Source organism: Ipomoea nil, unplaced genomic scaffold (assembly GCF_001879475.1).
Source record: "Ipomoea nil cultivar Tokyo-kokei standard unplaced genomic scaffold, Asagao_1.1 scaffold1558, whole genome shotgun sequence".
Classification (NCBI taxonomy): Eukaryota; Viridiplantae; Streptophyta; class Magnoliopsida; order Solanales; family Convolvulaceae; genus Ipomoea; species Ipomoea nil.
In genome coordinates this window covers 949,872-965,451 of record NW_017617986.1, presented here as the reverse complement: position 1 = coordinate 965,451, position 15,580 = coordinate 949,872, and the positions used below count along the sequence as shown (strand labels likewise).

The 15,580-nt window shown below is 35.9% G+C and overlaps 2 protein-coding genes across 2 annotated transcripts; both read left to right on the top strand.

The window, feature by feature from the left end:
- The first annotated feature begins 6,009 nt into the window (after window positions 1–6,009).
- Window positions 6,010–7,898, top strand: LOC109189546. The gene is made up of 5 exons (XM_019340155.1): window positions 6,010–6,102; window positions 6,210–6,566; window positions 6,642–6,935; window positions 7,070–7,074; window positions 7,217–7,898. The coding sequence occupies exons 1-5, from the start codon at window positions 6,010–6,012 to the stop codon at window positions 7,896–7,898; spliced, it is 1,431 nt and encodes a 476-aa protein (XP_019195700.1).
- A 3,787-nt stretch (window positions 7,899–11,685) lies between these two features.
- Window positions 11,686–13,213, top strand: LOC109189567 (1-aminocyclopropane-1-carboxylate oxidase homolog 1-like). Its single transcript, XM_019340179.1, has 3 exons — window positions 11,686–12,253; window positions 12,354–12,678; window positions 12,822–13,213. The coding sequence occupies exons 1-3, from the start codon at window positions 11,730–11,732 to the stop codon at window positions 13,071–13,073; spliced, it is 1,101 nt and encodes a 366-aa protein (XP_019195724.1). The 5' UTR covers window positions 11,686–11,729; the 3' UTR covers window positions 13,074–13,213.
- Window positions 13,214–15,580: the final 2,367 nt, after the last annotated feature.

Below are 15,580 nucleotides of genomic sequence, written 5' to 3'. Positions count from 1 at the left end.
TTATAACATCATTTACCTTTCAAAAAAAAAACCTAATAAACTTACAATTTCATTGTAAATAGGAATATTAAATAGAATAAAAACACAATTAAAAATCCTAATTCATAACTCTTAAACAACAATATAGTTAACATTTAAATAGAATTAAAATTACAGTTTAGCCTGATTAATGGAATTAAAATATATAAAACCCTAATTTTCTCATTGTTCATAAGTCTCTTCTCATCCATCATTGACTCAAGAATTAGGGTTCAAGGGTAATCAAGTTTAGGTGGTTGATTTTGAAATTCAGGTAAGATTTATGTCTACTCAAAATTATTTTAACCTCATAAGAAATAAAAAAAAAAATTATATGTGCCTATATGAAAATCTTTTTCCTCAAATAAAAATCTAGCTATTTCGTTATTTTTGAGTAATTGTTATGTGATCCATGATCTTCGTGAATATTGTGTATTATGTGAAAATTGTTTGATGAAGATTGTTGATTATCATGTGAGTTTGATCCGTGTATTTATCAATATATATAATTTAAGACCATAATGCTTATATACATTTTCGTAATATGTATGTAAAGGTGTATGTGCATAATCTGCGTATTTATAGAATTGGCAATTGGAAGTTGGTTTTGTGTCATGTGTTATATATCAGCATATGATGATTAACGTGTTACATATGTATACTTAGTATGTTCTGGACAATCCCGTATAACACCTCTTGTATTTATAGTACAAGAATTAAGTATAAAATATTTGTTTATGGAAATTTGTGAAATATTTCGTATGTGCTAAATTTTAGTATTTAATATTTATGCAAATACTTGATTATGTGATTACCCATTATTGTAAAATTATATTTGTGGTGTGCAATATGAAGATTTTGATTCTATTGTCTTCCCAAAATTTATTCACCACATAAGAAGCAACAACCTTTTTCCTAATTGCTTACGTGAAAATCTTTTCCTTAAAAATAGATTTTTGTTATTTTGAGTAATTGTTATATGATTTATGATCTTCCTGAATACATATGACAATTGTTGGTTATGCCGCGATGTTGAGTACGTGAATTTATTTGTTGAATATGCACTAGTTTAACATGTTGAACAATACGCATATGTGATTCCATATGACTAGTTATTATTTAAGACTTGAAATATGTTCACGTGTCTTAATGCTCTAGGCCTATAGACTTAAAGAGTTGTATATTTAGCATAAGTTCGGCAGTATATATATATATATATATATATATATATATATATATATATATATATATATATATATATATATATATATATATATATATATATATATATATATATATAGGTGTGCCAATTTGCAGGTTTCACATATAACATGATAGTTAATTATGAAATATTATCATATATGATAGGCTTGTTATTATGTAATTGTGAGTATTTGGTGTATTATGTCTTAGTACAATGATTAGGTATAAATCTTGTATATATGGTATTTGGCTCATGACATGCAAAATTTTACATTAAATGTTTATATCCAATCGTGAATATGGTTCACCTGTGTTGATATATGTGTATATATGTTTTATAATGATTGTATGGATATTCGAATTTGCACACGCGTGGTATTAATCTCTTATTTAGGTATATAAATAATTATATTTAATTGCATGTTCGGTGCAACTTATGATCCTATATGTTTAAATCATTATAAATTATTTAAATAATGAATATGCCGTGAGTAAGATGTCTATGCTGTGTTTATATTCATATAATGTGAATTGCATGTTGTAGCCTTATCATTCGGTATATTTTGTTAGTACAATAGTTAGGTATAAACCCGATATCTATGGTATTTGGTGATATATTCCCTTTGGGCATGATAATTAGTACAAAGGTTATAGACATATGGGTGTAAGGATTTTTAAGTTTGAATGTGCAACGAGCCGAATTCCCTTCCTTTCTTTGTCAAATCGAATACCGTTTCGTTGAGAAATTCTTTCTACCACTTCAAACTTCGTTCTTGATCCCTCATTCCAAACAATTCCGGGCCAGATGGCAACCTTACTTCCTAAGTTACAACTTTGATGACTTTGATCATATCCATATTTAACGTTGCCCTCAAGTTTGAAACCCAAAACTTCCAATCCTCTTTCCCCTTTTTGGAACCTAATATTTCCCAAAACCTAGTATATATATATATATATATATATATATATATATATATATATATATATATATATATATATATATTCGCGTAAAATATTTTCCCTATATATTATCGTACTAATTCTGACTCTTTATCCCTAAAATTATTTCTAAGCTTCAAGGACGAAGCTTCTTGTAAGGGGGGTAGAGTGTAACACCCCATATTTTCTTAAATATTTATATTAAATATAAATATTTTCCAAATAGAACTAGTTACTTATAATTAAATATTTTGCTATATATATATATATATATATATATATATATATATATATGTGTGTGTGTGTGTGTGTGTGTGTGTCACTACGGGCTTTGGTTAAATTATTTTATAAAATATGATTTTAAATGCCCAAATCTTGTGCCTAATATATATATATATATATATATATATATATATATATATATATATATATATATATATATATATATATATGTATGTATGTATGTATATATATATTCTCTATGCCCAATAAATATTACTTAGCCCAAACTATTTGACCCAAATCCCTTTATTTATTGATAGGGTCCATTATGGACCATGAACCCTTGTCTAAAATAAAGCCCGTTAGCCTTTTAAATAAAATAAGGAGGGCCCTCTTCGTATTAAGAATCCTAAACCTCTTACCTTTTCAGATGCGTATTAGGAATCCGATACCTCTTACCTTTTCAGATTCTAATTGGGAATCCTAAACCTATTTAAATGGAATTAGAAAGCATTGAGAGCCTTCTTCACCCATCCCTATTCCCTCACTCGAAAATCTCTCCCCAAAACATAGTCAAAGAATTCTCATCACCAAGCTTAGGAAATATCGATTGGAAAAAGGATCTTGAGGGAGGATCTTAGGAGTCGTGAGGAGTTTAATTAAGTTAAAATGTAACTCATGTCTTACAAAACCTATTTTCTTTGATATATATTGTGATTTCTTGATTATTGATGTTCTTGATAATCTTGTGTGGTTGTTTGCATATTTTTGTGTTTATGCGTATTTAAAGCTTGTGTTTAGGGTTTATATTGTGAATCTTGTTGTTCTTGATATTCATGGATGGGTATATGCATGTTCTTGTGTTATTCAAGGTTTAGAGCTTGTATTTAGGGTCCAATATGTTATTCTTCGGGTTATTCTTTATGTTCGGGTCCCTATTATTGTTGATGTGATTTGGGTGTGATTGGACTCGGGATTGGGTGTAGTTGGTGAATTCCCGAGGTAGGAAAATTGCCAAGGGTGGGTATTCCAGCGGGTTGTCGGTGGGGAACGAACCCCCACCTGACCACCCACTGGAACGACGGCATTGTTCCAGCGGGCGGCTGGCGGGTGGTTGTCCACCCGCCGTACCGCCCATTGGTACGGACAGTGAGATGGTCCGTCGGCCTCCTTTTGGTCTAACCCCGTAGCCCGAGGTGTGTTCTTTGATGTTTGTGGGTCTAGAATGATGTCCTAAGTGCCGTGTTGAGGTTTGTGAGTCATGATTTATGCATGTGGTCTAAACTTGTGTTCTGTGGTTCAAAGTATGTTCTATAATGTTCCCCCCATGAGTCTTATGGTTGTCTTGGTGTCACTTGTCGTTGATAGTCGGTACGTATGATGTTCCCTTTCCCTGATTATCCATTGATGGAGTTGTTGAGTCTTGAATGTTTGTGTTGAAGTCCATGGGTGATGAAAAGATATGAGATTGGCGGTATAAAATCAATTGGTGGAATAAAGCGATGCGGTGCATTTATCTTGTGTTATGGTGCTGCGGTACCTTTGGCACTGAGTGTGCTTTGGATCGACGGAACAGATTGGCAGATGGATAGGCGGGGAGCATTGCTCCGGAGGGATAAGGCTGATGGTGTACAGGGTGGCGTGGAGGTACAAGTTGGAACTGATATAAGGATGGAGAGAAGTAAAGGTTGGAACTTGGTATAAGGTTGGAACATGGACATGTCTTGTGGTCTTATTGTTGTCTGTTATTGTTGTCGTGTCTTGTGGTCGTGGTTTGCTATTGTGTCTCTTATTGTTGTCTTGTCTTGTGGTCATGGTTTGCATGCTTGTACTGTAATGTTGTCGTGTCGTGTCAATGTTAATGGTATGTCGTGAGTCTTTATCCTGATTTGAAAGCTAGAGTTGTTTAGGACTATAATTATGTATTCTCAAGTCTCAAAATGGTTTTCTTATATCTATATAATGTACTCAACGCATGGGAGTGAGTTACTTAGCATTATTCGTTAACGGTTGCTACACCGCATGTTTTTTCAGGTACAGATTAGTTGGCTCATGAGCGAGCTAGACGGAGCTGCGGTTCCTAGCTTAGTTAGTAGCTAGCTTTAGTTTGACGGCCTGTGAGCCATTTTGTATTCGAATGACATTTATGGATTGTGATTAGTTAGTCGGTAGCCTGTGCATCTAGGTTCTCTAGCTTAGATGTGGCATAATACCCTAAACTATTATGCTTAGCTTCCGCTTATTTGGGTATTAATGATATACTTATTCCTATTTCGTAAGCTTTAATTGTTTTAAAATATGCTGAAAATCAGGGGTGTCACATAAACTGATACCAAATGATAACTGATAGAGTTGTTTCACATTCGGTACATACAAATGTACATATGAGAGAGAGAGAGGGAGAGAGAGAGAGAGAGAGAGAGAGAGAGAGAGTCTCAAAGAGACTGGAATAGAAAATCATAGTCTAACTCAAATACACAGAGTCCTAATAATTTTAAACATAATAAAACATTTACATATATTAAAGAGGTAATACTTAAACGTCTTACCATTAAATATAAGTCACGATTTGACATATATGCGAAAACGGATGAATTACACATGATTATTATTGGTTGTTTTATCGAGACCGTACCGGATTCACCATACACTAGGTATAAATGTACATAATGTGGGTAGGAAAATAGTAGTTTAATTGCTCAGGACACAAGGCCCAAAGAGTATATATACAAAGCTCGAGATATTAACCCAAAAAGACGGCCTAAATAATAAATAAATAATACAATGTATAGCCCAAATAGTGGACTAGAAATAATAAAGTTGCTGCTATGAATTGATCCTAGGTGAATAGGTTGATATTACAGACAAGAGACCACTAGACCAGAAAGCTTGTAATGCTCACACCAGGATGTCCCAAAGGAGGCAAGACACCCTCGTTTTATAGTGTTCAAGAAACCCCATGTCTTGCCAAGTGTATGGACCTGCTTCATCCTTCGTGCCTAACGTCCACGTAACCCCATGTCCCGTGTCATGGACCCACGTGTCTTGCCAAGGCAAGACACCCCCGTTTTATAGATTTTTTTTTAATTGATTACTTTTCGCAACCATCTCTTACATAAAGGACCACAGAACTCGATGCATTTTTTTTTTAAGAAAACGCATCGCTTTTGTTTAAAATGAGTAACAGTTTCTTATTAATTTTGTTTACAATTTTTTCACCGTACATTTATTTAACCAAACACCACCTTTATTTAAAAAGGGTGGTGAAAAGTTCATTTATATGCTTTTTTGTAGATTTCAATGATTTGCTCTTCCAGTATGAGAAGAGGGGCCGTTTTCGACATCCAGAACCTTTATTAAGGGGTTTTGGGGAAGCACCGGAGGATTGTGGTTTGGTGTAGATCCCTATGATTGGCTATCAGTTTACCTGGGAGAAGGGGAAGGGCACAGAGGGCTTGGGTGGAGGAGAAATTAGACAGGGTTGTGGCAAGTGATGAGTGGCGGGTTGTGGTGGAGGGTGCAAGGGTCTATAATATTCTGACGAGAAGGTCGGACCATTCGGCTCTATTCCTAGACATACGGGCAGGGGTGGGGCACCGAGTTGGGCCTCGGCGTTTTCGGTTTGAGATGGCCTGGTTGCTGGATGGGGGATGTAGGGACGTGGTTGAGGAGGCGTGGGGACGTGGAGTGGAGGTTTGCAGTCCCGTTTGTAGAGGTGTGGTATGAAGTTACAGAGTTGGGGTGGTGATCGTTTCCATAAATTTGGGGAACGGATCGCTAGTCTCAAGAAACAACAGTTGAATTATCGGGGTCGCATGGATCCACAGGCGTTAGCTGACTTCCGCCGTCTGAAAGCTGAATTGGTAAAGTTGGAGAAACAGGAGGATGTTTTTTGGAGGCAGAGAGCCAAGCAGCACTGGCTCCGTGGGGCGGATGCAAATACACGATTTTATCACAGGTATGCTTCTGCCCGTAAACGTAAGAATACTATTTTACGCCTTAAAGATGATTTGGGTAGGTGGGTAGATGGTGATGCTATGAAGCCAGTTGTGATGAGTTATTTTAATGAAATTTTCACTGCTAACCCGGGTGTGAATGATGGGGCGGAGTTCTTTGCCTCTGTTCCCACTCGTGTAACTCAAACTCATAATGATTGGTTGAATCGGCCTTATGATCCGGGGGAGGTAAGAGATGCGTTGTTTGCCATGTTTCCAAATAAGGCCCTGGGGCCAGATGGAATGAATCCGGGCTTTTATTAGAAATTCTGGGATATTGTTGGGGCAGATGTCACTGATTTTGTGCTGGAGTGTTTGAATACGGGGTCCTTGCCAGTTGGCCTTAATGAGTCTAATGTTGTGCTTATTCCAAAAACGCAGTCCCCTGAGGTGGTAACTGATTTGCGCCCGATTGCCCTGAGTAATGTTGTGTATAAGGTAATTGCAAATGTTATTGCTAATCGCATGAAGCCTTTGTTGGGAGATGTTATTTTTGTTTCGCAGAGCGCTTTTATTCCTGGCAGGTTGATAACAGATAATATATTGGTTGCTGCTGAGGTGGGCCATTTTTTGAACAGAAAACAGTTAGGTAGGGTGGGTTGGGGGGGCCTTGAAGCTAGATATATCGAAGGCTTATGATAGGATGGAGTGACCGTTTTTGAGAAAAAATGATGTTGGCTTTGGGTTTTCAGGTGAGGTGGGTGAACCCGATTATGGAATGTGGTACTACTGTATCGTATAATATTATGATTAATGGTGTGTCTGGAGGGCAGATAATCCCGTCACGTGGACTCCGTCAGGGGATCCTTTATCCCCATATTTGTTTATTATTTGTGCAGAGGGTTATCATTGTTGTTACAGCAGGCTCAGGATAGGGGTGTTGTTCATGGATTAAGGGTGGCGAGAGGGGCTCCTGCATTCTCACATCTCTTTTTTGCAGATGATAGCCTCCTATTTTTTAATGCAAATGTTAATGAGGCGCAGGCGATCAAACGGTGTCTTACTTTTTATGAAGATCTCTCTGGTCAGACCATTAACTATCATAAATCTAATATTTGCTTTAGCAGGAACACTCAGCTAACAGATAGAGATTTGGTGGCTGCGGTTTTTGGGGTCCAGCAAGCAGTGAATTTTGGAAAGTACCTAGGCTTGCCGGCCTATGTAGAGAGGAATAAACATGCGGTGTTTGCGTATGTGGAGGATAAGGTCAGGCAAAGGATTGGCTCCTGGAATAAGAAACTTTTGTCACGGGCAGGAAAAGAGATTTTACTGAAATCTGTGGCTCAGGCAATGCCAACTTTTACTATGAGTGTGTTCCTGTTACCTGATTCATTATGTAAGAACCTGGAACGCGTTATGAATAGGTTCTGGTGGCGCAATGGGAAGGATGGGGGAGGAATTCATTGGCTTGCTTGGGATAAGTTGAGTATACCCGAAGAAATATGGTGGGATGGGTTTCAAGGATTTGAGGGCGTTCAATGTGGGAATGCTAGGCAAGCAGGGGTGGAGGCTTCTGACTAGTCCCCAATCTTTGGTTGCAAGGGTATATAAAGCCAGGTATTACCCTAATTCTGATTTTTTGAGTGCCTCTGTTGGAAATAATCCTAGTTTTTGTTGGAGTATTATGGCTGCTCAGGGCCTAATCACTCGCAACATAAGGCGTAGGATTGGGAATGGAGAATCCATGTTGGTATGGGTTGATCCGTGGTTAATGGGGGATTCAAATCCTAGAGTTGTGTCAGATAAGCCCCCTCGTTGGGGAAAGTTAAAGTTTCTGGATAAATAGATCCAACATCCTCTACCTGGGACGTCCCTTTGCTTAATGAGTTATTTTCATCTGGGGATGTGGAACGGATTACTACAATACACATTCGTCCTGCCTATGATGACATGTGGTATTGGCATGGAGACCGGAAGGGAGTTTATACAGTTAAAGGTGCTTATCGTGATATAATGGGGACCGTTGTTGCGCCCCCCAATGGCTTCATATCTTGGAATAAAATTTGGAATCTAAAGGCCCCCCCAAAGTGGAAGGTTTTCTTGTGGAGAGCTGTGAGGGAAGTGTTTCCCACCACTACAAATTTATATAATAAGAAGGTAGAAGTTCCCTTAACATGCCCTTTGTGTGGCCTATGTCCTGAAAATATTTTACATTCGTTGGTACAATGTGATTATTCTAAATGTGTATGGAATGTTTTGGGTTTAATGGTGCAGTGTACGATGGGAGATGGTTTTGGTGCATGGCTTGAGGAATTGTTGCGAAGAGTTGATGAGAATCATTTTACTACTATGGTGGCCATTATGTACCATATTTGGTTGCAACGGAACTCGGCGGTATGGGAGTATAAGGCGGGAAGGCCCCGGCAAGTGCATGTGATGGCTATTGCTACCTTCGACGCATGGCGTGCGGCCGTGGTTACTCCGACTCGGCAGCAGTCCTCGGAGGCGACAAATTCCGCTGCTGGGCAGACCGCAAGTGTGCTGCTGCGATGCTCCTTTGATGCAGCCTACACGGCTACGTCCAGGAGTGGGGCTTATGGCTTGTTTTTACAAGATGCAGGTGGCGGTTTCATTGCAGCCACGAACGGCCCTCTACCGTTATGTCAGGGACCCTTTATGGCAGAGGCTTATGCGTGTAAGGAGGCCCTATCCTGGCTTAGGGATCTTGGGGCTACGGAAGTCGTGCTTCGGTCAGACTGTTCGAACCTGTGTCACGCTCTTGATAGTTCAGCGACAGAGATTCACTCTTATGATGGTGCAGCTGTTTCAGCATGTCGAGACTTGATGAGTTTATGTGTTTCTTGTTATGTTATTTACATTCCCCGTACTTTAAATGTTATAGCTCATTCGTCAGCTCAGGCAGCCTCTGCGCAGGCAAACTCTATGGTATGGGAGGATGTTCCTCCTGCTTTTGTTTCGACCTTGGTTGATTAATATATGCAGCAGTTTACTTTCAAAAATATGCTTTTTTTGTAGTTGTGTGTTTAGATTAACAGTTTGTATTAGTGATTTATAGAAAGTATTTAATAAAATTAAAAATAGGTATTTATGTTAACATTTAACATGTACAAAATTTAAAATAATAATAATAATAATAATAATAATAATAACAATAATAACAATAATAACAACAATAATAATAATAATAATAATAATAACAATAACAATAACAATAACAATAACAATAACAATAACAATAACAATAACAATAACAATAATAATAATAATAATAATAATAATAATAATAATAATAATAATAATAATAATAATAATAATAATAATAATAATAATAATAATAATAATAATAAGAAGAAGAAGAAGGAATAAGGTTCAAATTGGCCACTGAACGTAACCTGAAAATGTAATTAGGCCACTGAACGAACAAAAAGTGCAATTAGGCCATTGAACTCTCCAAACGTATGCAATTTCACCGGATAGCAGGTTACCATCAATTTTAGCAGGTTATCTGCTTACGTGGCAGCTGAGTTGGCATTTTTAATAATTTTTAAATAATTTTTAATAATTAATTTTAATAATAAATTTTATAAAAAATTTGAAAAAATTAAATAAAAAATAAAATAAAGTCGTTTTTATTTTTTTAAAATTTTTTTAAATAAAAATTTATGATTAAAATTTATTAAAAATAATTTAAAATTTATTAAAAATGCCAACTCAGCTGCCACGTAAGCAGATAACCTGCTAAAATTGAGGGTAACCTGCTCTCAGGTGAAATTGCACATTTTTGGAGTGTTCAGTGGCCTAATTGCACTTTTTTTTTTCGTTCAGTGGCCTAATTGCATTTTCAGGTTACGTTCAGTGGCCAATTTGAACCTTATTCCTAATAATAATAAATAAATAATTTTTATTTATTTATAAACATGATATATGAGGAGTCTTGATAGCCGCATTCTGGCAAATTGCTCTGTGAGCACGTGCTCACTATGCCCATGGTGCATACGAATCTATATCCATAATTTCTATACTGTATATTCATAATTTCTATACTATAGATCCATAAATTTCTAAGACTCTCGGTGAGCTAAAATTATGAATCTAAAGTATAAATTTTAGCTCACCGAGAGTCTCGAAATTATGGATATACAATATATAAATTATGAATATAGACTCATGGTTAGAAATTATGAATCTAAAGTATAAAGTATAAATTTTAGCTCACCGAGAGTATAGAAATTATGAATATACAATATAGAAATTATGAATCTACAGTATATAAATTATGAATATAGATTTGTACGCACAATACAAGGTGAGCACGTGCTCACAGCATAACGATTGCCACATTCCACATTATTGGATGGGAAAGCAATACGAGTCTTTAAGTGTTAAAACTCCTCAGTATTCAAAAATAAATAAATAAAGAATTAAATAATTAAATAATTAAAACTCCACTTTCAAAAAAAAAAAATAATTAAAACTCCTCTATAAAAGGACGTTTTTGGAGATGATTTTATTTTATTTTTTCGAAATCGTCCACCTAAAACACTCGAATACTCCGTATAATTTTAGCATTTGGAGGTCCCGTTAACCAAACAATGCAATTGCAGGTTTTCATTTTTGTTCCATTTATGCTATATTATATTGTCATCACAATTGCAGTGGGTGTGACCACACTCAATTCCACAGCACGAGATAATAAAACAAATCATAAAGCCAAGTGGCCATAACGTCTGTACAAGTGTATTAGCACATGCAAATGCGACGTAATGATCAATCAACTGCAGAACTCAATGAACTAAAATAAGTAGTGACCACATTCCAAATTTCAATGTAAAGAGGACTGATGAGAAACTTATAGGATGCTTTGAACTGGTTTCCAATATACAATCACATTGCATCGTAAGTAGTGGACTACGTTCCACATTTCAATGTAAGACAGCATAGAGGAGTGATGAGAAACTTGGAATGGGTTGAGCGGAGGCCGGTAAATGTCAAATTTACATTCGGTGGCTAGGAGATTGTTGGGTGAATACCAGTTTAGCATCCAACGATTCGAAAATGTATGACGGTATAAAGAAATAAAATTGTGCCTTCGCAAGCTATAACTCTTGATGTAAATAGTAAGCGCTTGATCCCAACAGAATGCAATCCCGAAGGGGCAATGTGGAGCATTTGATCATGTTTGTTAAGTCATTGAGTTACCAAGCTATTTTTACATCATTTCACATACTATATAGGGCTCCGGTTTTGGAGGCCTTTGGGGTTGTGGATTCAACCTTTTAGGAGGTGAGAAACTTGGAATGATTTGAACTGGTTTCCATATATACAATCACATTACATCCATCTGACCATCTCGATCTATCTTTTAAGTGTTACAGTGGAATTGAAGCCACCATGAATTTGAACCATGAAAATGGAGGGACATATGATAGGAAAAGTGAGCTGAAAGCCTTCGATAAAACCAAAGCTGGTGTTAAGGGTCTTGTGGATGCAGGCATAACCAAAGTCCCAGGAATATTCATTCATCCAAAAACAACCCAAAACTACTCATCAATTTCCACTGCCAACAAACCCAAGATCCCAATCATAGACCTTCAAGGCATTCATGGGAACGAGATGAAGCGCAGACAGGTTGTTGAGGCAGTCGGAGAAGCATCTGAAACATGGGGATTCTTCCAAGTGGTGAATCATGGGATCCCAGGTAATGTTTTGGAGGAAATCCAGAGAGGGATACGAGGATTCCACGAACAAGATACAGAGGTGAAGAAGGAATGGTATACACGAGGTCTAACAAGGATGGTATCGTACAACAGCAACTTTGACCTGTATACTGCACCATCCGCAAATTGGAGGGACACTCTCTTCTGTGTCATGGCTCCTAATCCCCCTCACCCTCAACAACTTCCTCCTGTTTGCAGGTTTAATTTCTCTGTGTTTGCTATATACATTATTAATAGCATTTATATAATTTAATACTTACGGATCGGATCGGAGTAACATTTAATTTGTTGCATGCAGTGATATTCTTATCAAATACTCAAAAGAAGTGGAAAAACTGGGTGGTTTTTTGTTTGAACTATTATCAGAGGCTTTAGGCCTCCATCCAAACTATCTCAAAGACATCGAGTGCAATCAGGGGCGAGCTATTTTGGGGCATTACTACCCAGCCTGTCCAGAACCAGACCTGACTTTTGGCACCAGCAAGCATGCGGATAACAATTTTCTCACAATTTTGCTTCAAGATGATGATATAGGTGGCCTTCAAGTTCTTCACCAGAACCAGTGGTTTGATGTTCACGCTTACCCAGGAGCTCTAGTTGTCAACATCGGAGATCTTCTCCAGGCAAGCATTACAAGTTATATTTAATTAGTATTGTTTCAACTTGACTTGTTTATTTAAATCTGTGTGTTCAAGATTAAATTTTGAAATACACAAGTTAATTAATTACTCTCTCTCTCTATCTATGTATACATATTTGGGAGCAGCTTGTATCAAATGATAGGTTCAAGAGCTCGGAACACAGAGTGTTGGCTAACCAAGATGGTCCGAGAGTATCAGTGGCTTGTTTCTTTAATACATACGCAGTGCCATCGTCGCGGGTTTATGGGCCAATTAAGGAACTATTGTCAGAGGAAAATCCACCAAAGTATAGGGAAACAACTCTTAAGGAATATGAAGATCATTTTCATGCAAAGGGTCTTGATGGAACCTCTGCCTTGTTGCATTTCAGGCTCTGAATTAGTTTCTTCTGTAGCAATCCATGGATCAGGGTTCACGGTGATCCTTATATCACGGACCAGACTTCAAAGTGTACTTTTTTTTTTTTTTTGAATGTTACTGGCCCTATTACATTGTAGTATCTGTTCATATACTTTCTCAACCTACTGAAACACAAAGAACCAATAACGCTTCCACTGAGGCTTGAACTCACAACCTTCCAAATGGAAGTGTACTTAGACCTGGTGCATGTGTATGTGTCTTATGTTATGAAATAATGTATTTTAAGAATATTAATTCTATATTTAAAACAAAATTAGTAATTGTGTCTTATGTTATAAATTTTTGTGTTTTGTGTTGTGAAAAGATAAATGAATATAAATTAGGGACAATTGCATCTTAGTCCCTAAGTTCCGACTCAGTCCCTGAGTTATGACCGTATCCATTTTTAGTCTCTCACTTATTAACGAAGTGCTGCATTTGGTTCCCAACCGTTAAAATTGACGAAAAAATTAAAAAACATTTAAAATTTTAGGGGTAAAGTAAGAAATTCACATTTTATTCTTCTTCTTATATCAAAACCACTTACACAACATTATTTTTCACTTCTTAGCCTCTTATTTCAATATTGTTCAATTCTAAATGCATTTCAATAAATTTAGTATGACTTGTTCGGATCTGGCTCTCGTATAACAAACATAAGACTTGGCATTAACAAAGAAACACTTGATCATTGTTTTCAGACGTGTGAAACACATTATCCTATCAATTTTTAGTTTTCTTAACTAAGCATCAAAGGTAATCAAACCAAAACTTTTGAGATATACAAAATGATGTAAAATTTTTCAGGTTGCTTTTATGAGAAATTCACCAACGGAAAAATTTGAGATATTTAGTATGTAAAATTTTTTCATATGTTGTAGTTTAGTCAATAATCGTTTTTAGAAGTTACGACGTACAACAAAGGAGGTGATGAATATATATATATATATATATATATATATATATATATATATATATATATATATATATAATATAATTTTCATATATTGTCAAGATATACGATTCTTGATTAAGTTAGTGTAGAGCTTACGAATGAATTTTACGTACTAAAAATCACAAGTTACTCCCTTGGTGAATTTGTCATAAAAATAACTTGAGAAATTTGATATCTTCTTGTATTTCAAAATTTATGGTTTGATTACCATTATGTTTAGTAACGAAATCAAAAACTTTTAAGATGGTGAGTTATACATGCTTGCATGAGGACAATGATCAAGTGTTCTCTTATTTGTACTGAGTCATAGGTTCTTTATACGAGATTCAAGTTACTAACAAGTCATACGAAAATTATTGAATTACTTTTGGAATTAAAGAACCTTGAAATAGAATGTTAGGAAGTTGAAAATAATGTTACAAAGATGTTTCAATATAAGAAACTGAATAAAATGTGAGTTGATGTTCCTCCTTACCTAGGAGCTCTAGTTGTCAACATCGGAGATCTTCTCCAGGCAAACCTTACAAGTTATATTTCATTTAATATTGTTTCAACTTGATTTGTTTATTTAAATCTGCAGTGTGCTCAAGATTAAATTTTGAAATACGTACACAAGTTAATTACTCTCTCTCTATCTATGTATATATATTTGGGAGCAGCTTGTATCAAATGATAGGTTCAAGAGCTTGGAACACAGTGTTGACTAACCAAGTTGGTCGTAGAGTATCAGTGGCTTGTTTCTGTAATACATACGCAGTGCCATCGTCGCTGGTTTTTGGGCCAATTAAGGAACTATTGTCGGAGGAAAATCCACCAAAGTATAGGGAAACAACTCTTAAGGAATATGAAGCCAATTTTCAGGGAAAGGGCAAATTATTGTGTCGATCATGGTCCACACAGTGTTATATGGACCATAACAAAAAGTACATTTTTAATATATTAAATGTACATTATTTTTATACTGAATTTACATTATACAATATAATGTACACTCAGTACAAAAATAATGTACAATCCCTGAATACAATGCACATTATTTTTGAACTGAATGTACATTATTTTTGTATTGAATATACATTATTTTACAGTATACAAAATATGGTCCACACAACTTGTATGGACCATGGTCCACATAATAATGATTGCATGGAAAGTGTCTTGATGGAACTTCTGCCTTGTTGCATTTCAGGCTCTGAATTAGCATCTTCTTGTAGCAATAAGCCATTGTATATGGTATAATATGTTCAATATTTATATACTAAATGGTTGAATATATTAATTTAGATACTTTCATTTATACATTAGTTTTGAATTTTTGTCTTGTGACAATGTCGACCAGGTTTACTATATAAATGGGAAGAAAATGTTAGCAACATGGGTCTTGTAAACGAACCTGAGGTTCAGAAAAAAGAAAATACTTGATCACAGGCTTCAGGCGTGTGAAACCACACCGTCATAAAAGATTTTAATTTCTCTTAATAAGCAACAAGGGTGAACAAATCAGAACTTTTGAGATACATGAAGAATGTC